This window comes from Drosophila virilis, chromosome 4, assembly GCF_030788295.1.
Source record: "Drosophila virilis strain 15010-1051.87 chromosome 4, Dvir_AGI_RSII-ME, whole genome shotgun sequence".
In the NCBI taxonomy this organism is placed as follows: Eukaryota; Metazoa; Arthropoda; class Insecta; order Diptera; family Drosophilidae; genus Drosophila; species Drosophila virilis.
In genome coordinates this window covers 7,666,181-7,690,136 of record NC_091546.1, presented here as the reverse complement: position 1 = coordinate 7,690,136, position 23,956 = coordinate 7,666,181, and the positions used below count along the sequence as shown (strand labels likewise).

At 41.2% G+C, this 23,956-nt stretch overlaps 6 protein-coding genes across 7 annotated transcripts; 4 read left to right on the top strand and 2 right to left on the bottom strand.

Annotated features, from left to right (window-relative positions):
* Window positions 1-1,937: 1,937 nt before the first annotated feature.
* Sardh (Sarcosine dehydrogenase) lies at window positions 1,938-4,818 on the bottom strand. Its single transcript, XM_002052517.4, has 3 exons — window positions 3,173-4,818; window positions 2,969-3,111; window positions 1,938-2,913 (listed from the first exon to the last, which is right to left on the bottom strand). Exons 1-3 carry the CDS (start codon window positions 4,748-4,750, stop codon window positions 1,953-1,955), a joined length of 2,682 nt encoding a protein of 893 aa, XP_002052553.1. The 5' UTR covers window positions 4,751-4,818; the 3' UTR covers window positions 1,938-1,952.
* Window positions 4,819-7,066: 2,248 nt separating this feature from the next.
* Window positions 7,067-8,095, top strand: LOC116651663 (putative gustatory receptor 28b). The gene is made up of 2 exons (XM_032438488.1): window positions 7,067-7,738; window positions 8,051-8,095. The coding sequence occupies exons 1-2, from the start codon at window positions 7,067-7,069 to the stop codon at window positions 8,093-8,095; spliced, it is 717 nt and encodes a 238-aa protein (XP_032294379.1).
* Window positions 8,096-10,090: 1,995 nt separating this feature from the next.
* LOC6628365 (Gustatory receptor 28b) lies at window positions 10,091-17,633 on the top strand. Of its 2 annotated transcripts, none has more exons than XM_032438590.2 (3): window positions 10,091-10,784; window positions 16,503-17,060; window positions 17,223-17,633. In XM_032438590.2, exons 1-3 carry the CDS (start codon window positions 10,140-10,142, stop codon window positions 17,349-17,351), a joined length of 1,332 nt encoding a protein of 443 aa, XP_032294481.1. In that variant the 5' UTR covers window positions 10,091-10,139; the 3' UTR covers window positions 17,352-17,633. The 2 variants fall into 2 exon arrangements, with proteins under 2 accessions (XP_032294481.1, XP_032294482.1); XM_032438591.2 differs by lacking the exon at window positions 10,091-10,784 and adding an exon at window positions 12,987-13,807.
* On the top strand, window positions 14,790-15,482 carry LOC138911292 (putative gustatory receptor 28a). The gene has a single exon (XM_070209395.1). It carries the CDS (start codon window positions 14,790-14,792, stop codon window positions 15,480-15,482), a length of 693 nt encoding a protein of 230 aa, XP_070065496.1.
* Window positions 17,634-18,971: 1,338 nt separating the features above from the next.
* On the top strand, window positions 18,972-22,892 carry Gr28a (Gustatory receptor 28a). The gene is made up of 3 exons (XM_032438428.2): window positions 18,972-19,616; window positions 22,053-22,655; window positions 22,717-22,892. Exons 1-3 carry the CDS (start codon window positions 18,987-18,989, stop codon window positions 22,816-22,818), a joined length of 1,335 nt encoding a protein of 444 aa, XP_032294319.1. The 5' UTR covers window positions 18,972-18,986; the 3' UTR covers window positions 22,819-22,892.
* On the bottom strand, window positions 20,267-20,732 carry LOC26530768 (hemolymph trypsin inhibitor B). Its single transcript, XM_015173370.3, has 2 exons — window positions 20,618-20,732; window positions 20,267-20,558 (listed from the first exon to the last, which is right to left on the bottom strand). The coding sequence occupies exons 1-2, from the start codon at window positions 20,685-20,687 to the stop codon at window positions 20,389-20,391; spliced, it is 240 nt and encodes a 79-aa protein (XP_015028856.1). The 5' UTR covers window positions 20,688-20,732; the 3' UTR covers window positions 20,267-20,388.
* Window positions 22,893-23,956: the final 1,064 nt, after the last annotated feature.

The window sequence follows — 23,956 nt, the reverse complement described above, 5'->3', positions numbered from 1 at the left end:
AATTACAATAACAACATATTATATGGCCATAATTAACCCGGTCTGTGGTGTCTGCTGCTGCTTTTCAGAGAGCTAATTAACTTGTCTCTATGCAGATGTGGTGGCTCTGGCTATGGCTGTGGTTGTGGCTGTGACTGTGGCAACATCATAGCCATAACCCAGTGACTGACTTTGACTTGCCATCACGTGGCAAAGTTGAAGATTCTTGAACAGAAACCGAAACTCAAACCATTATCATTAGCCATTAATGCCACAAATATGCGTATTTCGCAACGGTAAAAGATTTAATTGTTGCGTAGCTCAAGTTTATCTAAACATTTTCCATTGGCCTCGAGTTAAATTCAAAAATAAAATAAATAAAAAACCTCAGCTTGGAACAATTCGCGTAATAAATAAAAATAGAATTCATAATTTTTCAAGGAAATATTTTATATATATAAAGCAAACTCCGCCAAATTGTCAATACCGTCAATGGCTCATGAAACTATTCAAACAAACCTAAGAGCAATCTGTGCAGTTTTTCGCTTTATTATTTGAAGAACCTTCATCTGGCCATTATTTTGATAGTAAATAAATATAAATAAATATAAATTATAGTTACGTACTCACCTGCATATCAACACCCATAATTATTTTATTGTCATCTATCAGCAGGCGGGAAACGATTCTTTTATACAAACATATCACTGAAAGAACAGAAAATCAGAGATAATGTTTATTAGCTTAGAGCAATTATTAGTTAATTTTAAGCTCATACATACTTGTATACATACAAATATGCATACATGCGATTGTAATAAATATTACATATGATGAGACATAGTAAAATACGTACCAGGTTTTTTCAATGGCATCCAATATGAAAAGCGTAGTATTCTCACTTTCTCCAGCCACCGCCTCCTCTTTTGCTCAATCTGTCGCCTCCTCCACAGTTGATGCTGCCATCTCTTCTATAGCCCCCTCCTCGACAGTAGAAGCCATCTCCTCCACAGTAGAAGCCATCTCCTCCACAGTAGAAGCCATCTCCTCCACAGTAGAAGCTATCTCCTCCACAGTAGAAGCCATCTCCTCCACAGTAGAAGCCATCTCCTCCACAGAAGAAGCCATCTCCTCCACAGTTGAAGCTGCCTCCACTTCTCGAAGTGAAGTCTATGAGGCCTATTTGAATTTATGAGAATCGAGTAGAAGAGCCTTAGTTATAATACTTTTTTTTTTTTATTTTCAGCGCAGCTAGGGTAAACTTGGTCTTGCATGCAAGCATATAAAATATACGCATACATTCGGTTACACACATAATGCATAGAAATATATACGTAGAGACATGCATTCACACATGCATATTTATACAAGCATACTTACATACTACAAATATACTTACTCACATCAATAAAAACCCGCATTTTGTACACAATCATATGTACATACATACACACATATATGCATACGTATACTTAAAAACGTATGTGCGCACACGCGTACACAGCCTAAGGTTATCTTCTAATCCACGTCTTAAAATAAATTTTTAATGGGATATTTGAAAATAAGTTTCCAATCAATGGAATAAGAACCAGAAGTTGTTTTTATTGTAGTTAGATATTTGTAGCTGAAAATTAAACTTTCGTTAAACCTTTAACCCGCGAGTTCCTAAAATTGCGGTGGATTTTCACAAAATATATAAAAAAAGGTTTGAAGGCTATCGGCTGTAGTCAAGGCTGCTGCTGGAATTTGCAAAATTGCCGAATCACGTATTCATTAAGTTTTTATGCTGTGCTATGAAAATAAGTTTGAGTCCGATCGGAAGAAACTTAGAGCTTCATTTAACCAATCAATGAAGCTTCGCCCAAAAAGATCTTAATTTCATCATTTAGCAAAAATTGTGAAACACTTTCACTATGAAAAATGCTTTTGCAAATTCAACAACTATAAAGTATAATAGATTTGGTAGCACACAATTAAGATTTATTTGTCATGATTGATTCGTAATTCCCGAGGACACGTTGTCCAGTGGGATCAAAGGGGCTGCGCAGATGGCAATCCGCCTTGTAGCGCTTGCCCAGAATATCCACTTCATAGTCACCCGCTTTCAGATAGTCCACATCCACCGTTTGGCCGTCAGTGCGTGATATATAAGCCTGACCCAGAGATTTTCCCAGCGTATATGCGTACTCAGCTCGGCGCAGCACGCCAACAGGCTCGCCATTTCGGTAAACCCCTTCGAGGCCCCAAATGGGCACCCGCTGTTGCAGAGTGAGGTAAACCAAACGCTTCTTGATGCCCTCCGCGCGTTGTTTTGCCACTGCGGCACGACCGCGAAAATCACCCGTCTTGCGGCAGGTGAAGCCCAGGCCAGCCTCCAACGGGGTATCATCCGAACGCAGATCGTAGCTCCATAGATGATAGCCCTTCTCGCTGCTGAGGGAATACAACGCTCGGTAGCCTGCGTTACGGAGATCCTGTGCCTTGCCAGCAGCCATCAACGCCTTGTAGACGGCCACACAATCCTGCTTGGGCACATGAAGCTCATAGCCCAGCTCACCCACAAAGCTGACGCGCAGCAGGCGCAATCCTATTCCCTTGAAGGTGGCCAAGCGAGTGCTATTTGGCGGCACATGCTCATCGGAGAGATCGCAGTCGAGCAGCGGCTGCAGAATCTGCCGACTATTTGGTCCCTGTATAGAAATGACGCCCAGATCGGCTGTGATATCAGCCAACTTGGCATCAAAGCCCTTGCGTCGCATCTCGCTGAGCAGCATGCTGTACGTGTAATAAGCCGATGCACCGCCGGCCACAATATAGTATCCCTGACCCTCGAACTTGGGATCGTGCACCTGCCCAGAGCCCGATGCCAAACGGCTTATGGTTACGTCCGCCTCCACGCCACCAGCATCGTTCAGCGCACAGGTGTAGACAGTTCTGTGATTCAGAAATAGACGATTAATATTTGATTATGGTTTATTCATATACTCACTTGGTGGGATCGCGGTTGGTGTTCGCAGAGAAGAGCCAGTCGGCGGCCAGCTGAGCCTGTGGTCCCTCCAGCAACAGCTTAGAGAAGTAGCTCATGTTGAAGACCACCGCATTGTTGCGACAGGCATGTGCCTCAGCTCCAATCTGAAAAAGGAAGCGTACTATAATCAAATAGGCTTTAGAGAATGTTGCTATATGAACTTACCAGATCGTGATACTCCGAAAAGCTGCTGTACTTTAGATCGCCCTCCAGGACACGCTCGTAGTTGCTGTCCTTATGTCGTGGGTGGTCATAGCTGCCGTACCAGTCATAGGGTAGCACTGGTGCAGAGTCCACACTAGATTTCAGAAAGAAACCGGGTCGCTCCCAGCCCTGCTTCTCCTCCATGAAGGCATTGCACTGCAGCATCTCTTCGTGCAGCGGATCCTTTTGGAAGTCACGCCCGGCCAGCGGTTGATCGTACTTGAAGACCATGCTGTAGTTCTTCACATAGCTCTCGTGTGACTTCTCCTGTATCCACTTGGTGGCGCGGCCTTGTTCCTGTGTGAAGCGTCGCAGATCAAAGCTAAACATGGGCACATCCGGCTGGCCATTGATGATCCACAGAGCCGTTTGCTCGCCACAGCCACCACCGAACATCATGCCAGCCGAGTTGAAGCCACAGTTGTGCATGAGGCCAGACACCACTGGATCCGGACCCATAAGTGGCTTGTGGTCCGGCGTAAAGGACTCCGGTCCGCAAACGGTGCTCTTAACACCGTATTTAGCATAGGCAGGACATAGTTTCTGCGCGCCCTCCACATGCGTCTCAAAGACCGACCAGTCCAGCTCGTAGAGGCCAAAGTGAAAGTCCTTCGCCACGGGCTCCAGCAGTATGGGATTCGGCTCGTAACCGCCCATGCAGATGGCATCGCCTTGTATGCGGAAGTATGTGGAATAATCGTGATCCCGTATATTGGGGAGACCGCGAACACCCGGTATCGACTCGGAGACAATGTATGCATGCTTCATGGGCAGCAGCGGCAGGTGTGTACCATGTCGAGCCACCAGATCGCGACCCCAGACGCCAGTGGCATTCACCACAGTATCGGTGCGTATGTTGCCATAGGGCGTGGCCACGCCCACAACCTTTTTACCACGTGTGCCCTGCTCGACAAGAATCTCCTGTACATCACAGTTCTCGATCACCTGGGCGCCGTTGTTGGTTGCCGCCCGTCTCAAAGCAGTGCAGAGCATTGCCGGATCCATGACGCCATCGCCGGGAGAGTAGAGTGCGCCAATAAATGCCTTGGGATCGAGCAGGGGAAACAGTTTCTGTGTCTCCTCGGGCGAGAGTATCTCGTTCTCAATGCCCAGAGCTGCGCCGACAGTTGCCAGGCGACGGTACTCATCCAGGCGTGTCTCATTGTGCGCTATGAAGATGCCACCGTTCTGTATCCAGCCAGGGTCTAGGCCCGTCTCGGCCTCCAGCTGACGCAACATATTCCGCGAGTTGGCCAGCAGCTGTATGTCCACATCGCTGGGTCGCAGACGCCAGAGCAGTCCCGCCGTGTGCCAGGTTGTGCCCGCCGTCAGCTGTGCTCGCTCCAGCAGCACCGCCCTTACGCCCCGCTTGGCCAGATGGTAGAGCGTGTGACAGCCAGCCGAGCCGCCGCCAATCACCACCACATCCGCCGACTGGGGCAGCGTTGGCGCTGGGGCCAAGCTCCTGCTCTTGTTGCGCCCCAAAACGCGCCACAAATCCTGGCGAGCTGCTTGCTGTGCGATGCCTGTGCGCCACATCTTGATTAGCAGCCGCGCGCTACAAATCCAAAGTGAAAACTAAACCACAGCAGCGCTCAGCAGCTGGCGTGAAAGCCTAGGATTCAATACGATTAGCATTAACAATCAAAATTCGTGTGACTTCCCTGAACCGGTGGGTCAACTGTGGCGATAAGCCTTCAAACTAGAACTGGAACCATGGCTACTTATCACGAGCAATGCCCTGCCCACTTTCGTTTTGTTATCAACAACAAGTGACAATCACAAAACCAGGGTATGCAAAAAACAAATACCCTAATTTTTCTATGCCACAAAAAATTAAAGAAATAGAATAAACTAAAAGGAACGAGATCAACTTAAAAATTAAATAATTTATCATATATGACTAAATAGTTTCTGAAGGAGCACATCTGCCAGGAAAAATGGAGTTACAATTTTACCATTTTAATTAAAGAAATAGTTCAGCTGATACTTGAATTGTAGGGTAACTCATAGTATTCTCTAACATCTACCATTTAATTTTAAGATGATCAAAATAAATAGCAAATGAAACGAAAATAATCAGCAAGCGTCGTGTCCCATTAATAAAAAACCGAATAACGAAATACGCTGCACGTGTGAAAAAAACATAAAATATATGCCACATGCCTCATTGGGTTGACTGGGGGACTTGCTTGGCATTGTCGGCGCCATTGTCATGCGTTGCCAGCACAGACCAGACCGGGTCGCCACTAGTCAGACCAGACCCAAACCAGACCCAGCCAGACACAGACGAGATGCAGACCTTCCAGTGCGGTTGCATATGTTGTTGTCGTTATTGTTATTCTTATAGTTGGCACTTGGTTAATGTATTATTGTTGTTGTTGTTATTTTTGTTGCTTACGTTATTGTTATTGTTAGCAAATTGTGCGACAAAAATTCTAAGCCAGGCGCATGATTTGTTGCGTTTTTCTTATATGCACGACGCTGTCAGCTCATTAAGCTGGTCTCATTATGCAATCTCGCTTGCATTGTTAAAGATGCAGCCCGTTTGGAGAGGAAGATGGAGACGATGACGAGTACTTGTTGGATTTGCTTGGCTGGCTCCGAATCGAGTGTGGCCCTGCAACAAAATAGAGCGCTTTCAACTAGCTATGAACTTACTCAGAAAAAAAAAAAAAAACAAAATGTAAGCTTAAGCAGCTAAATGTAATTTTGATTACTTCTTCAGGTAATCAGTGCATAAATTATTCAAAATATGCATTGAACTGAATACACGAACCTGACCCTGAAAACTTAGTATAGCCCAAAACAGTTTTGTTTAAAAGTTTTTAGCAAATATAGATAAAGGGAAATCATTTTTGAGTCAATATTTTTAGTAGATAATTTTTAATAATTTTCATACTATAATAAGAATAGAGCTATTCTTAGGGCAACATCAAATATATACTTTCCATTTAATAATAAATATTTAACAACCATATCAACGGCTTGACAAATACGACTATAAGCAATTTTTCATATATTTATATATATTTGTATGTGCACTTAGCTTCCACAAACATATTGAGTATCTCTTTAATCAAATTCAATGCGCACCAAAAAGTATGCAAAAACGAGCAATAGCAAAGGTGAAAATACATAGGGACATAAACACCGAGTTTGAATTTCACAACCTGCTCAATTGTCGAGCAATTATGAACTGAAGTAGAATTCAATGCTACAATAAAACACTGAGTTGTCGCTAGTCATTAGTAATACAGCTAAGCAGATGATAACAACACAAACGATGATGGATTCCATCCACCCAAGCAATACAAACAAATTAGAAAACTCTCGTCGAAAGTGCTCAACTGAAAGTTACCCTGTATTCGGGTCTGCCACGCTAAGAAAAAAGTTCGCTGGGAACACGACCTATGAAAATAATAACAAAATAATAAATAATTATTTCATTAAAACAATAATTTTTCAACTTTTAGAACACACAGGAAAACTATAAATTTAAGTAAATTTTAAAATGTTATTTTATTATTTTATCAACATATTTTCTTCAACCAATTTTAACCTCCTATGCATAGCATGCCGCATCAACACCGTATCGAACAGCCTAAATCATTATTACAGGGTATACAAATTTAATTCATTACACTGCTCAATTGCCTGACAACAACAAGCTGATGTCTAGAGTTGGAGGATTTGCCTACCGTGGCACTTCAGTGCGATTACGATACACGATATTTAATCTCTGATAACAGGCGAAACCCACACTGTCAGCGATTAGACGTGAGCTCCCTAAAGTATGCAGCAATTAGGCGGCACGTCAGTTTTCATTTAGTGCTCCGTTGGCCGCATCGCGAAATGCTACGCCACAATTCAGGGTCGCCGGGCTGCTGGCAGCTCGCCTTGCGACGCATCTTCAGAGCTCAGGATTTCTATGGCAGCATAAGGCTAATTATTGGGCTGGCTCTGGTGCTGGGCATAACGCCGTATTATGTGTCCCGCGACGGTTGCCACGGCGAGCGAGTGGTGCGTGAGTCATGGTACGGATTCGCCAATTCCATCAGCCGCTGGCTGCTTTTCGCCTATTGCTATGCGCACATACATTTGCACAGAGAATCGCTGATTGGCTACTTTATGCGCAACGACATCTCGCAGGTGAGCACCCGTTTGCACGATGTGGCCGGCATCTGTGCCGCCGTGGTCATCTTTATAATGCCGCTTTTCCTGCGCCGCCATCTGAGGCACGCCATTGAAAATCTGGTCCGCATCGATCGGCGCCTGGCGCGTTTACACTTGCCCGTGGACTACAAAGAGGTTAAGTACCAGGCTCTATTGGTGCTGCTGCTGGTCACCGCCTTGGATGTTAGCATCATAATTGCCTGTCTCGTCTGTCTAGCCAAGGTGGACGTGCGTCCCAGCTATCAGCTGATCTTCATCATGATCTATGAACTGATCACCATATCGATAACAATTTGTATGTTCTGCCTGCTGGCGCGATCGGTTCAACGCCGTTTAATTCAATTGCATAAGGTGAGTGGCACTTGGGTGCAATTATTTTTTTTATATGTTTAAGAATTAGTTTGATTTATAAACTAATTTCGAGCGAATTAATTTGTGTTGTGCATGGTAAGTACATTTTAAAAGTGTTTTTTATATCAGCAGAATATTTACTTAACTTAAAGTCTAAGAAACGGATGTCATACATATAATTATATGACACCCAAACAATAATACAAAGTCACACATAATTATTCAGATTTTCGAAGTGCATCTTTTCCTAACATCATATAGAAATATGAATTGATTTCTTCTACCATTGTCCCTATTGAATCTTGATTTTAGGTTTATCAGGATGTCCTGATCAAACTACTTTTGATGCTTATGTAATATGAGCCAAATATTCTGTTTTCAAAGATATTTTCAGAATTTTCAGCTCTAAAAGAATATTAAATCTTTGGCATGCCGAAGATCATCGTACTTTTGAATTGAATGTTTAGGAAACCCTTTTTTTTCCATACTGAAAGTAAATGGAATTCCAGAATCCTCGTGTCAAAAGTGTCTGAAATCAGAAAACAATTAATTCAAGCTGAAGTTCCTGAAGCACTTAATGATAATTCCATATGTGCATAGACACTGTAAGAGAGGAGTTCTGAAAAATATGCTAAATCATTTTCAGTGTTCCAAGCGAGGCCTCTTTAAATTTGTCTATCAAAACTAATGCAGTACTAAATCTTAGGCGCGCCCAAAAAAATGCTTCATTATTTTATTTGATAACCACCCAAAGTGGTTTTTGGAAACTGAAGTGAATACCAGAAGGCACATTAGGTCTAAATGCGAAATAGGTCAATAGCCTTTGCACAATTACACCTGGGGACACATGTGTGGTTACATACCTGACATAATTAAATTGAGTTTCCGAGTTTGCGCAAAGTCCAAATGATGGCCTTTAGTATTCTGCTGCTCGTATATCTCGCGTCATGCAAATGTCATCGAAAATAAACTATTCACTTATTTTGCATGCCACGCTCCATAAATGCGATACATTATGCATGCGCACAAGGCAGCAGACCAACAAAAACTGATCAGCATATGGCCAGGAATTTGCCCCCGCCTCAGCCCCAGCGCCATATTGCGCATACGCCTATTAAGCGGCGCAGCTGAGTGTGACTGTGTGCATGCCATTGCGACTGTGTGCTGTGTACTCATGAGTGTCAGGGATATGTCCTGATAATGAATTGCCAGCCATGAAACTGCCAAGCTGGTGCTGCCCTCGTGCCAGCATTGCTCACCTTATTAGAGATGAGTCGATTAACAGGCATTAAAATAATATATCCTTAAGTGAAATACATAATTTTACATAATTATGTCTTATCATATTTTGTTTTTGCTGTATTTGCTGACAATGCATACGGCAGCAATATTGAACCGATAATTGTTATATTTTCGTATCAAGAAAAGCCCTTGTCTAGAAACTTTATATACAACAATATTTTAAATATTCTGCAACATTTCTTTTAACCAGAAGTGGGATTAAAAAATATTATATGATGCATAAAAAATATTATATTATATAACATATTGTTGTATATGTTAAAGAACCAAGGAATAATTATGTTATAATATTTATTTTTCATTCACATTTATTATCCAGTGCTGGTTTTGTCAACCTTCCCATTTTTAAACTTATTGCTTTTATTCTCGAACCAAACCCTCCTTAAGAAGTTGCTGAATCTCTTGAAGTATTTTGGATATGATAATAATATTGAGCGCGTACTTTAAGATCGTAATATACTTAGTATTAAATTACTGACCGAGCTAGATGCTGATAAAACCCTTTCATTAGGTTTATTGTGGGACAATTGTATGCCTAACTAGCAGGTTGTTGTGCGTGAAAAGAGAGGACAAAGGTCCTCTCTGACGCGATACGTCATCGTAGCACTTTCCATGTGCCAGTTGCCGCCCTCTCCATGTATGAACGTCATCAGATCTGAGGGCAGACGAACTTAGTTATGCTAACAACTAAATTAAACACAGACAGCGGCGTCTGCTTGACTATGCGTTGCCTCCTTGTCAAGGACACACACTTTTTGGACTTGGCTGCGGCTGCGGATGCGGCTGCTGCTGTAATCCCTGCGATGTGAGTTCCTCTCACGTCCTGCCGACCGACTGAGAAAGCGAATAAAAGCTGGCTGCATGATGAACATCATAATGAAATTCTCGCACGCGCTGTCGCTTCGGTTCCACTTCCGCTGCCGGTAACTGATGCTTTCTCTCTTTTTCGCCCATTTATATTTTTGCGACATATTTTTGTTTTCGCCAGCGAACGACGCGGTTGCTGGCGGTACGCAGCGTCGTCCTGGCTGCAGTTCGAGTTGTCTCTTTGAAGCAAACGGTCGTGCGTGTTCGTCAATTGTCGTTTGTCACTGGCAAAATGTGCACTGCGTTGCGTCGGGTGCGAAAGTATTTCATATCGTCGCAGGTCTATGAGGCACTGCGTCCGCTTTTTTTTCTCACCTTCCTTTACGGTCTGACGCCATTTCATGTGGTCCGCCGCAAGATGGGCGAATCGTATCTGAAGATGTCCTGCTTTGGCATCTTCAACATTTTTGTTTACATCGTGCTGTGCGGCTTCTGCTACATCTCATCGCTGCGCCAGGGCGAGTCAATTGTCGGTTACTTTTTTCGCACAGAGATTTCAACAATTGGCGATCGTTTGCAGATCTTCAATGGACTCATAGCAGGCGCTGTCATCTACGCATCGGCAATATTGAAACGCTGCAAGCTGCTGGGCACATTAACAATTCTCCATAGCCTCGATACGAACTTCTCGAACATTGGGATACGCGTGAAATACTCAAGGATCTTTCGATACTCGATTCTATTGCTCGTCTTTAAGCTGCTCATTCTGGGCGTTTATTTTGTGGGCGTGTTCCAACTGCTCGTCTCACTAGGCGTTACGCCTTCCTTTTGCGTCTGCATGACCTTCTTCTTGCAACATTCGGTGGTCTCCATTGCGATTTGTTTGTTCTGTATTATTGCCTTCAGTTTCGAGCGACGTTTGAGTATCGTAAATCAGGTAAGTTTCCTCAAGGTGATTGACCGGCGCTATGTCGATTGGGTTGAAGGGTCTAGGCAAATAGTGAAACCAGCGCGGACTATCTGTCTGTCAAATTGCACCCCAAGGGTGGAAATTTTATTGCTCAACCACAAATCAAGTGTGAAATTAATTTATGTTAATCCAAATATTTGTTGACGCCACTTTAGTTAACTGGTTTTTTTTGCTTCGCTTATATGTGCTTACCGAAATAAATGCAATTATATACAAATTGGGGATGGGAATTGTTGCCTTGACACGTATTGGGAGAAAACAATAATAAATGTTCATGTTAAAATCAAATGTGTAAATCTTTATAAAATACTATGAACCGGAACTTAAGGCAAACAATATTTGTTTATTTACGTTTTTTATCTTTAACATTATTTTGCATTTATATTATAGGTATATACTATTTTAAGGTACAGCTAAAATGTATGCCTGCATCTTGTATATGAAAATATGTATGGCTTGCAATATTTTCAGTACAACGGGCAACTGTGTGTAAAAAGTTTATTTGGTGGGGTAAAATTTTGAAAATTTAGGAAAAAGCTGGATTTGAGATTATGTAGATGTAGATTGTGGATTAAGTAGATGCATTCGATGATTCACACTTTTCTTACAAAATTATGCTCTCTGATAGGGTATGCAAATTTAACTTACTCTAAAAAAAAAGTTTATGAAAATATTATGGAAAACGTTTCAGTATCTGAGTTGTTATGATGAAACCAAAAAGGTAAACAAACTCATTTACTGGCCGTAAATGGGTGTTTCCATGTAACTGGAAAGCCCTTCCAATTAAGATCGTCATAAACATTCTGTTTAGTTTTACAAGCATTATATGCTGCTTCTTCGTACTATACCAGGCATTATTTACACCATTCCCATAATTTTTACTGCAATCATAATTGACACGGAAGCTAGAACTATTCTATACTTTTCGCTGCCTTTTATTGTACCCCCATAATAGTATCCCATAAACTGAATACCCTTTTTCGCTGTTCAGCCATTGTCCTCTCAAAGCTCTCAAAGGCCGTCAAGCAAATCATTCCCGTCGTTTGCAGCCTTTTATAGATGTCATTTTGCTAATTTCCCGCTGAGCAATCAACATAAATTCATGCGTACATATTGGAGCTCATTGAGGGTAACCATAAACATCATTCGGCTTTGGCAATAAGTATTTATGAGAATGGAATACAATAACTTAGACAAATGATGCTAAAAAGCCGCTTCGAAATTTTAATGTGGGATGAGACCATTTGCTAATTTAACAAATATTTCAAAAAATTTACCGGATCATATAAATATACTTATAATCAGGTAACCTTATTATCGATTATTAACTCAAATTCATATATTTAATAAGTTTTTTTATTATCTGCGGGTCTGACTGGGGTAAAAGGGAGAATTTATATAATGTATATAACCACACATATTTACATATATACCTACACATGCATACATATTTAGATAAGTACATAAATAAATACATACTGACTTTTCAAACGCTTAACCGCCCTCTTCTACTTTCAATACCCATTTGTATAAATTGAAGTGGGTGGAGTCAGTGGCTCATGTTACAAATACCATTTTACATAAGATGTAGATGGTGTTTTAATATGAGATGGAAATCGATTGGGTGGAAAACAAATAGTGGCCAGCAAAGCTCAATCGCACAATTTTTGACAAGTGGAAAATGTAACTTTCGTCCAATCAGTGGGGCGGTCATTGAATCAGTCTGGACAAGCGTTGTAAGAGTACTCAGAGCACAATGCATTTGCACCTCATCATTTTGCCTATTATATTATTATGTTCTTTGGAAATATTCCAATATCTTATTAGTCATTCATTGAGTCCAAGTCCCCAAGGAGCTTAGCGCAGACAGACACTGAGAACAAAAAATGTGACCTATTGAAATGTGGGTAAATCGCACAACTAATTAGAGTTCTGTGGTAAGTGAGTCCCCCAGGGAGGAGCCGGCAGTCACCTGTAAACGGGCATTAATTAAAATGCAGCAGTTTAAGCTAATAGCTAAATGGTCGACACACTCATACACATGCTCACATTCGTATTCGGTTTCGTATTCGTTTTGGTATTCGTACTCGTTGACAAGCGGCATAAAAATGCTGAAATTATTTACTTAAAGCCAACGGGAATGAAATGAATGAATTGTGGCCCCGCCTCATTAAACACGGAGACGGCGCCGGCGCCGACGCCGGCAACATGCAAATTTTTTGCGTTTCTTGTGTTCAGTTGCCGCTCAAGGCTCCAGCTGTACAGACCACGAGAATAACAAGGACAGCATGGACACGGATAAGGATATCGGTGTAGAAATCGAGCTAAATACCGTGCTGCAACATCCGTTGCGCCGTCGCGTTCGCCGTTTGCTGTCCGCCAAACAGCTGTACGAGTGTCTGCGTCCGCTCTTCCGTGTCACCTATTTGTATGGACTGACATCGTTTTACATCAGCTGCCAGGATGCTTCTGGGCAGAGGGACATCAAGAAGTCGTGGTTCGCATACTTTAATGGCATTGTACATATCGTTTTATATTCCGTCTGCTACATTCTGACCATTAACAACAATTGCGAGTCCGTGGCCAGCTATTTCTTTCGCTCCCGGATCACCTATTTTGGCGACTTGATGCAGATCGTGAGTGGCTTCATTGGCGTCACTGTCATCTATCTGACGGCCATCATACCCAAACACCGTTTGGAGCAGTGCCTGCAAAAGTTCCATACCATGGACGTTCAGCTGCACAGCGTTGGCATCAAGATTATGTATAGCAAGGTGCTACGGTATAGCTATGCGGTCATGATTTCCATGTTTGTTGTGAACTTTGGCTTCTCGTGGGGCACTTTCGGCGTGTTGTACTCATCCGATGTCACTCCGACTCTGGCATTGCATTTTACATTTATGATCCAGCATACAGTCATTGCAATGGCCATTGCCATGTTCTCTTGCTTCACATATCTGGTGGAGATGCGCCTCGTCATGGTTAACAAGGTAAGGTAACAGGGGTTAAAATAATTAAGCATTGTGCCGCTCTATGAGGGGTTATGTAATAACCAAGGGTTTTCTAGGAGCTACTTAGTTGAACAATAGTCAAATAATTTTAATACGAGGAGAACGAAACATTTTTTTACATATTTTGCCTTTTTTATTTAATGTTAAGATGAATAATATTTTAATAATATAATTAATTTTCTATTTATTGGTTTAATTTTTGTGAAAAACCTGCATTGGTTTGTGTATTTGATTAATCCTTGAACTAGCTTCGATCATATTGACATATCCAGTTCTGTGCTCCTTAAATGAAGTGAAACTCCAGTAAACTCTGAAACAAACATTTACCACAATGAGTTTGTCATAAACAATACGTTATTTGTCAGTATTTAGTTCTAGAAAATACCTTTTGGGTCTTGGGAATAGCTTTGTTTAGATTAAAGCTGGCCGATTTTTCCATTGTTTATCCGTATTAATGTCTCGTTTCACGACAATTTTGATACCACCCAAGGGAGCAGTTAGAAAAAACATAATAGCATTGCATGTTCCAGTAAGTCCTTAAAGTTCTATACTCTAGTTATGTTTGACTGGCGCACAGACAAATATAGTCCTTAGTGCCCCACTCTAGTTAGTGTCAGAGCCAATTATTGGCGCAGAACCGAATTCAATTAAATTAATTAACTCAACCCACAATGTGCAAGCCATAAACGTTTATTTTAGCCACCGCTCGCACTTTATAATTTCATAACGAAAACAAACAACAAAATTAAAGTGCCATGAAATAATATGAAAGCTACGTGTCTGAGAGGACAGGCAAGTTTCCCATTACGCGGCACCTGACAGCACCTCAAAATGAGCGGACGAAGTTCAAGGCTTTAAACTCTATCAATTAGTCATGAAGAAAGCCATCAGGTATACACAGTATAAAGGTATAAAAGGTGCCACACTTCCGATGTTCAAATCAGTTTTTATTTTTTGCGTCATGTGGCCAATTTGGAGGCAGCTGTTCAGTCCACGCGATGCTTATGGCGCTGAGCAAACGCTGTTCCTCTTCACCTATCTGCTGGGTCTGACGCCCTTCCGGCTGAAGGGCCAGGCGGCCGGACGTCATTTTCAGCTGAGTCGCATCGGCTATCTGAATGCTCTGCTACAGTTGAGCTTCTTTGGCTATTGCTTTCTCGATGCTCTCGTCCAGCAGCAAAGCATTGTGGGATATTTCTTTAATTCGCCCATCTCCCAGGTGGGAGACTCACTGCAAAAATTCATTGGCATGACCGGCATGTTCACACTCTTCCTGTGCTGTGGGCTGCGTGTGCGTCTTCTGATTCGACTCTGTGATCTGATCGCCCACATTGATGACCATCTGCTCAATGTGGGCATCTGTTTTAATTATGGCAAGATTATGAGTCTGCGGCACACACAACTATTCCTTATCTGTGTCGTCCAGTTGGCTTATTTGGCCAGCTCCATTTGCATGCTGCTCTATAATGATGTGAGGCCCAGTTACCCGGTCGCCGTTGCGTTCTATGTGCCTCAAGTATTTCTGCTCAGTATTGTTCTGCTCTTTGGAGCTATTCTGCATCGCTGCTGGCAACATTTTGACGCACTGAACCAGGTAAGCGCGCACGGAGGACTTAAGCCCCTTTCAGCCCCTTACAAACTTGAACTTATATAAATTGTTTCGAATTTCCGACATATGTGCATTTCTGCAAGTATATTTAATTTGAGGATAATTGTTTCTCAATAATAAAAGCAGTTAGTATTTATTTCGAAATTGTTTTTCATCCGCAATTTGTTTTCCCACATCAGGCTGGCGTTTTATTGTTGATGTTGTTTTTACAAAAAGCAAGTTATCTTCACTAGATCCAACGTGACAACCATGTCAAGATATTTCGTCCCGGCGCTCTAATTAATTAATTACCCACAATCTTAATCTAGAGACTATAATGTAAAACACATTGGGTTTAGAGCACAATTGAATATGTTTTTATACGCCATGAGGCTTCCGGTCTGTTTGGATAGACTAGTGCACCCGGTCAATGTCTACGGCTGCTATCGTCTGACTTTTGGTCTGGCTCGGCTATTTGGTATTGTGCCGTATCATGTGGACAATTCAGCGGGACAACTGAGGCTTTCTTGGTTCGGTTTGGCCAACGTCATTGTGCGCATGATTTTCTATCCGCTGAATTTCATCTACAGCTGCTTGGAACGGCGCACTCTGATGGTCAGCCTGGCATTGACAAATGTGTCCAAGTTCACCGCAGATCTGGAGATGTTCAATGGCATGGCTGGGATAATGGCAGTGCTGATCGCCTCGCTGCTGCGACGCCAGGAGCTGGTGCAGCTGCTGGCCCTGTTCGATGGCCTGGAGCGCGAGGCATTTCCGCGTGTAGGCATTAGCTTTGGACAGATGCAAGCGGCCAGGGAAATCGCCGCGTCGACTGCCTTTCAGTTCTGCACATTGCTCGGCTTTGTTGGCTATAGCTTTAGCTCGATTTTCCCGATTGCAAATACCTATGCGCCTACTCGGCGCGTGTTAGCTACTTCTCGCCCAATTTCATAGTTTGCACAATTAGCATTCTCGCGAGTGGGCTATTTATCAAGCTACGCATTTACCTAAGTGCACTAAATGAGGTTACATTGTTTTTATGTCTTAGCTATGCCCTAGTTAACGAATACTTTTATATGCTTGCAGGTCCTTAAGAATCTCGCTCATCAGTGGGACACACGCAGCATTAAGGCCGTCCAGAAGCAGCGCTCGCTGCAGTGCTTGGACTCCTTTTCGATGTACACAATTGTCACCAAGGATCCGGTCGAGATAATACAGGAATCCATGGAGATACATCAGTTGATCTGTGAGGCAGCTGCCACGGCAAACAAATACTTTACCTATCAGCTGCTCACGATCATTTCAATTGCATTCTTGATCATCGTCTTCGATGCTTACTATGTGCTTGAGACCCTGCTGGGCAAATCGAAGCGGGAGAGCAAATTCAAGACCGTGGAGTTTGTTACGTTCTTCTCATGCCAAATGATATTGTATTTGATTGCGATCATTTCAATTGTCGAGGGCAGCAATCGGGCCATCAAGAAGAGTGAAAAAACTGGCGGCATTGTGCACTCGCTGCTCAACAAGACGAAGAGCCCGGAGGTCAGAGACAAGCTGCAGCAGTTCTCCATGCAATTGATGCATCTGAAGATCAATTTTACAGCGGCAGGACTCTTTAACATTGATCGCACACTCTACTTTACGGTGAGTCCTTGCAGTTGGTCGATCTCAAGCTGTAACCAGTTAATGGAAGACAGTTTAAGTCCTATTAAGAAGCCTAACTACTCTGTCGTACCTTACTGCAAGTCCCATGCTCCATTTCTTTCGGCTACATCATTTAATTAATATGCCATTTAATCTTTCCAGATTAGCGGTGCTTTGACCACCTATCTCATCATTTTGCTGCAGTTCACATCGAATTCACCGAGCAACGAGAGTGGAAATGGATTCGACTGTTGTGAAGCGTATCATAATATGACGAACCGTACAATTTAGTTGGTTATCGAGATGTGCTTGGAGCTGAATCTGGAGCTGGTGAAAATACATGTATATTTAACGTCCAAAGGTGTGCGGCAAATAATATTAAGTGGTTTTCTTAGATGTTGTTGCTTTTGCATGCATTGTCAATGTATTTTTCATAGAATTATTATTAGCAATAAAATGATAAGCATCAGAGAAATTAGTAAGTTGATTGTGAAAATGAGAAATGGCAAAATGGGAATATTACAATTTTATTATGTCCAAAAAGTTTGTTGTACTTCACGAAGCGAAACCGACGCAAACTTTTGTCAGGAGTTTGGCACCGAATATTAAAATAATATATATAAAGAGAAGAAATCCATGAATTAAAAAGTGAATTTGTGCCGTGCCAAAGGTAAAATACCCTTGCTGACATATGGCTGAATTCTCATATCGATTTATATGCAGCCGATTGTTCTATATGATACAGTAATTAAATATTTATAAGATTTTACTCAAGCTGTTAAACACACTGTGAAGCGCGTAATTGCTTAGCTTAGTCAATATATATTTTTAAAAAGAAGAATGCTTATAAATTGTTTTCGGATGATAATTCTTATGTCCACCTAGGATAATATTGAGTTCCGATCCAGCTGATATATAAATGATATGTAAATGCATTATTTAATGAACATTTGAACATTTTGAGCAAGGAAGATTGAAGATGTTTGGGTACTGCTTAATAATTCACGAGAAAAAATATATGTAAGGCAATAATTTAACAATTCATATTGGAAATATTTGTCAAAATTTAAATAGATGCAGAATATATAAGCTATATAATCCTGTAGGACTATACATCCGTGACGTAAAATAAATATATATAATTCTTTTATTCGCATAGCCTAGGTAGAATTTTGGCTTCTCATCAAACAAATAAAATAAATAATAATATAATAAGCTTGAGTTGTAGTATCCGCGCTAGAATCCTTGACTAATGTGTTGTCCGAAGGCTAATGTATTGCCGAGGGTTATAATAATAATAAAATATTATACATTTTATAAAGACAATACCTTTCAGGATATAAAGACAATAATAATAATAATAATAAAAGGAAAAATAATAATAACAATAAAAATAATAAAAAATATCAATAATAATAATTATAACAATATTACCAATATTAATATTATTGTTAATCACAATAATAACATTAAAATGTATAGTAAAAATATAAAATAAAGGCATACATAAAGGCCAAGGACCGCTTTTAATCCTCGTAAAGCACTTGAACCACCCACATTAGTTACTCTAATTGTTTACCCCATTTCAGTCATGAAATTCGGTATGTGTAGCCGGTTAGGGGCGTTAAAATATCTCGTAAATAACTTGTTGCACTTGCGCCCCGGTCTGCGCCTAGCGTTATGCTACACATTGAAGCTTAATTAAATATTTACCGCTATTGGTAAGTATTAGCTTATTATGCCGTCCAGCCGTCCAGCCGTCCAAACGACTTCTGCCCCAGGTGCGCTAACGATTCTGACACATGAGCTGCGAGCCGTAGATGACTGGGGCCAACATTTGCGCAGTCAGTTGTCGGCGAACGTGCGAGACGAACAAACGTGAATTTCCGTCTACGGATTCCGGACTAAAACGTCGCTGGGTTGGATATGGCTTTGAAGCTTTTGGAGCGCATGTCGCAGGCGGACAATGTGTTTCAATCGCTGCGCCCGCTCACTTATATATCGCTGGTGGGGCTGGCGCCGTTTCGATTGAACCTAAATGCGGACAAGGAAGTGCACACCTCAACGTACTCCTTTATCGCCGGAATTGTACACTATTTGTTCTTCGTGGTGTGCTTCGTGGCATCTATATCCGAGGGGGATTCCATCATTGGCTACTTTTTTCAGACGAACATAACCAAACTTGGCGATGGCACCTTGCGATTAACAGGTATTATTGCCATGTCCACAATCTTTGGATTCGCCATGTTCAAGCGCCGGCGACTGGTCAGCATCATACAAAACAACATCATTGTGGACGAGATCTTTGTGCGGCTCGGCATGAAGCTGGACTATCGAAGAATTCTTCTATTCACCTTTCTCATCTCCCTGGGCATTGTCATCTTTAACGTTATTTATCTGTGTGTCAGCTATGGATTGTTGGTCAGTGCCACCATCTCACCATCCTTTGTCACCTTTACGGCGTTTGCCCTGCCCCACATCAACATCAGTCTCATGGTCTTCAAGTTTCTGTGCACCACCCACTTGGCCCAGAGCCGTTTTAGTATGGTAAATGAGGTAAGTAGGCGAACCAACTAAAAAACAAAACAAGCTAGTTATTTACGCAACTACCTTTTGTGGAATATGCAACCAATTCTGTTCTAGATTATCTCCATCTTTCAAGACAATTTAATTACACATTCAATTGAATTTTATAAACTATTCTACCCGATTTCATACAGAATGACAGTGAGAGACTAAGACTTGCCAGTCTTAAGATAGCTTACAATATTTCTCGCAATTTCGAAGGGTTGGGAACCTATTATTGTTTCCCTTGCATCCATTATAAGTGAAGATCTTGCACTGATTTATTCGGAAATAGTAGGTCCAACTTTCTCTGCCATCGAAACATTGTCCATGGTCTGAAGGTTTTTCGAAACAGCGAGCTAAAAGAAAAAAATTAACAGATTTACAGAGAGTAAAACGTAGACAATACTCAAAATCTTACCGGGCCGCTCCTGACCCAATATAATTTTTAAAAGACCACAAATCAAAAAAATTGCTATTGAAAATTTCATCTTATGCCGTTAAGTAGTATACGTTCCCTTCACAGTTCATTTGAATATACGATCCATAAAGAGTTGAATCGACCTTAACTAGTAACAATTGACAAGCTACATTAATAAACCAATTTTAATTTACAGCAATTGCTTCAGGGCTTGAAACTGTTTTAATGAAATAATGTTACGCTTTATTACGAAGAATGTTAGTAAGAGACTACGATTTGCCATTCTTAGAATACAACATTTATCTGTATCTTTATAAATGCGAACACATTATTTTTTGGGTTCTATCGTTTACAATATCTCTCGCAGTCCGAACGGGATTCGAACCTATTACCGTTTCCCTGGCATCCATTATAGGTGAAGATCTTGCACTGATTAATTTGCGGATAGTAGGTCCACTTGTCATGGCCCTCGTAGCAAAGTCCATGTTCTGAAGGTCTCTCCAAACAGCGAGCTGAAAGAAGAAGAACAGATTTACAGAGAGTAAAACGTAGACAATACTCCAATTCTTACGGTCCTGCCGCTGACCCAAGACAATTTCTAAGAGGGCACACGCAAAAAAAACTGCAATCGTGAATTTCATTTTATGAAGTTAAGAAGTTCCCCTTGCAGCTGCTTTAAATACAAGATATTTTAAGAGTTATAACAGGCGTTACTAAACTGCATAAATAAACCATTAGCAATACCTGACAAGCTACATTAATAAACCAATTTTGATTTACAGCAATTCCAACCGTAACCCCGAATCCCTATTTATAAAACTGCTTGTACTGACTGACTGACTTATTGACTGACTGATTGATGATCAATTCACAACCCATCTTGTTAAAGCTAGGAAGCTGTGAACTGACTTATTGACTTATTGGGTTCGGCAAATTCCACCCGCACGTGTGGAAAAATCGGAAAAAAAGTGTTTGATTGAAACTTTTCTGCTATCATCCGATCGATCTGAACAACATTTTAAAGGATCTTTGCATTTTTGGAAAATCCATAGGCCACGAAATTTAATTTAGATCAGACTATGAATAAGACGATTTCATAAGAAAAAACTATATTACTCGATTTCTTGAGGAAATAATCAAGTCAGCGAGTACAAAAGAAGGGCTTAAAATTGTTTTACTGAAATAATGTTAAGCTTTATTATGAAGAATAATAGTTAGAGACTACGACCTGCCAGTCTTAGGATACAAAAGTTATCAGGATCTATATAAATGCGAACACCTTATTTTTTGAGTTCTATATCTTACAAAATCTCTCGCAGATTTGACGGGTTTGGAACCTATTACCGTTTCCCTGACATCCATTATAAGTGAAGATCCTGCACTGATTTATTCGGGGATAGTAGGACCACCTATCATAGCCCTCGTAACATAGTCCATGCTGTGAAGGTTTCTTGAAACATCGAGCTAAACGGAAGAAAGAACAGATTTACAGAGAGTAAAACGTAAACAATACTCCAATTCTTACGGTGCTGCCGCTGACCCAAGACAATTTCTAAGAGGCCACAAGCCAAAAGAACTGCAATCGTATATTTCATTTTATAAAGCTAAGAAGTTACCATTGCAGCTGCTTTAAATACAAGATCTTTTATGAATTATAACATGCGTTACTAAACTGCATAAATAAACCATTAGCAACATCTGACAAGCTTGCATTACGTAACATATATTCTAATCTCTATATATAAAATTGTTTGTCTTGGCTGACTGAAAAGTTTATTAAGGCACAGATTACATCGTAGAGCTAAGAAGCTTAAGTTATGTGAAGATGCACTAATTTATATATTTTATAAGCAAACTCATAAGCCTTCCCGGGCTATGAACCTATTGACAAAACCAGCGTAGACTTTACAAGTGAAAGCCCTACATATCAGAGCCTTGGTAGCATAGAACATGCTCTGCAGGTTTCAGGCCACAAATCACATCAGCTGATTAAAAATTGTTTATAGATTCTACAGGATATTCTGGATGCCCATATTGAACTGAACAGCGCCTTGGAGCTCTCGCCAATGCACTCGGTGGTGAATCATCAGCGATATCCGCACCGGCTACGCAATTTGATCAGCACACCAATGCAGCGATACAGTGTTACCTCGATTATACGCCAGAATCCAGAGTACGCCATCAAGCAGGTGGCCAACATACACAATCTGCTGTGCGACATTTGCCACACTATCGAGGAGTATTTTACGTATCCGCTGCTCGGCATTATAGCTATATCATTTTTGTTCATACTCTTTGACGACTTTTATATACTGGAGGCACTGTTGAATCCGAAACGGTTGGATTACTTTGAGGCAGACGAGTTCTTTGCCTTCTTTCTGACCCAAATGATGTGGTACATTGTGATCATATTTCTGATCGTGGAGGCCAGCAGCAGCACCATACGACATAGCAGCTTCAGCGCAGCCATTGTTCACAAGATACTCAACATAACCGATGAAACGGAGCTGCGGGATCGCCTATTTCGCCTGTCCCTGCAGCTGTCCCACAGGAAGGTGAGATTCACTGCCGCAGGATTGTTTCGATTGGATCGCACACTGATATTTACGGTTCGTATTGGAGTAACGCTCAATATTTCCTCACTAATTGAGTTTTCGCTTCTCTCTTCAGATAACTGGCGCTGCCACCTGCTACCTCATTATACTTATACAGTTTCGTTCCACTCATCACGTTGAAGATTCTGAATCTAACAATATTACGGACTATATGTAACTCGACTACAATTGTAAAATCAATATTATTAAAAGAACTTGTTATCAGAATTGTTCAATAAAATAAAAATGCCATGCAAATAATGCTCTTTCCGTTGAACAGCATTTAAATATAACGGGCACATTGCCAGACCCGTTGCATGACATTGCCAGCTCACACCAAAGATAAGCACAGACTGCTGGGAGCAAGCAGTGCTAGCAAGCAGTCCCCTAAAACGCTGCACAGCAGCTAGCAGCGCAGCAAAAATTCAAAACGCCAACCGTTAAGTGTGAAAGAGACAAACTCTGTTGTCCTACTTTGACTTGTTTGTAGTTTGCATTTCGCTTGAAAGGCGCACGCTACTTGCTAATTGCCACAGTGAAGCATAATCGTAGACAGGCGCCATCCACCACTAATATGTGGCACTAGTAATCCATATAGACACGACATTTGGTCACCACGTACTCTCGCATAATCCAATAAGAGAAGCCGAATACGTCGCTTAGTGCAACGACATTTGATTGTTTTATTGCCTCAGCTGGTGCCAATCTCATTTCCAGCGTCGTGGGTGGTGATTGCCATTTCATATATGTATGTACACATGTGGATAACTTGTCTCAATTGTCGAGCAATATGCAAAATTGCTGAATACCAGCGGACTAGTTACATTCAAACATATAAATAAATTGAACTAGAACGTATGTACGCGTGTAAGTATTTGTTCACTTAGCGCTAATCACTTCGATTAGCCGCATTGATATGGCCTGGACAATTTGTTATCAACATCGTTCGTTTTTATGATTTGTTTACTTTTCCACATACACCTTTCAAATACAAAATGCACTCAAAATTATGGGAATGGAGCTTATATACAAAGCGAACCAAATACATGCTATATACTTGGGTGTGTGTAATAAGCGTCGGATCGGACGTTCAGTTGATAAGGCGCTGTAAAATTGCTCTAGATTGCCGAACAACAACGATTACAAATGCGAATTTTGCTTTTCGATATAAAGCCAAGCTAAATACAAATTTTAAACTTATATTGCGTGCATCTGTTCTACAGTTTGGGTTGGGGCTGATCAGAGGTTAAACTGCTTTGAAGCTCTGATATATGTATACAGTTTGAGTATGACAGGACCTTGCATGTTAACTCAGC

Coding starts and splice junctions, on each gene's coding strand:
- Sardh (XM_002052517.4), bottom strand. CDS start 4,750: ATGTGGCGCACAGGCATCGCACAGCAAGCAGCTCGCCAGGATTTGTGG. Junction 3,112..3,172: donor TTTCGGAGTATCACGATCTG/GTAAGTTCATAT, acceptor TTCCTTTTTCAG/ATTGGAGCTGAGGCACATGC. Junction 2,914..2,968: donor ACCAACCGCGATCCCACCAA/GTGAGTATATGA, acceptor TCTGAATCACAG/AACTGTCTACACCTGTGCGC.
- LOC116651663 (XM_032438488.1), top strand. CDS start 7,067: ATGCTACGCCACAATTCAGGGTCGCCGGGCTGCTGGCAGCTCGCCTTG. Junction 7,739..8,050: donor GTTTAATTCAATTGCATAAG/GTGAGTGGCACT, acceptor TCTTGATTTTAG/GTTTATCAGGATGTCCTGAT.
- LOC6628365 (XM_032438591.2), top strand. CDS start 13,106: ATGGACACGGATAAGGATATCGGTGTAGAAATCGAGCTAAATACCGTG. Junction 13,808..16,502: donor GCCTCGTCATGGTTAACAAG/GTAAGGTAACAG, acceptor ATATGCTTGCAG/GTCCTTAAGAATCTCGCTCA. Junction 17,061..17,222: donor ATCGCACACTCTACTTTACG/GTGAGTCCTTGC, acceptor TAATCTTTCCAG/ATTAGCGGTGCTTTGACCAC.
- LOC138911292 (XM_070209395.1), top strand. CDS start 14,790: ATGTGGCCAATTTGGAGGCAGCTGTTCAGTCCACGCGATGCTTATGGC.
- Gr28a (XM_032438428.2), top strand. CDS start 18,987: ATGGCTTTGAAGCTTTTGGAGCGCATGTCGCAGGCGGACAATGTGTTT. Junction 19,617..22,052: donor GTTTTAGTATGGTAAATGAG/GTAAGTAGGCGA, acceptor AATTGTTTATAG/ATTCTACAGGATATTCTGGA. Junction 22,656..22,716: donor ATCGCACACTGATATTTACG/GTTCGTATTGGA, acceptor TTCTCTCTTCAG/ATAACTGGCGCTGCCACCTG.
- LOC26530768 (XM_015173370.3), bottom strand. CDS start 20,687: ATGAAATTCACGATTGCAGTTTTTTTTGCGTGTGCCCTCTTAGAAATT. Junction 20,559..20,617: donor CTTGGGTCAGCGGCAGGACC/GTAAGAATTGGA, acceptor TTCTTCTTTCAG/CTCGCTGTTTGGAGAGACCT.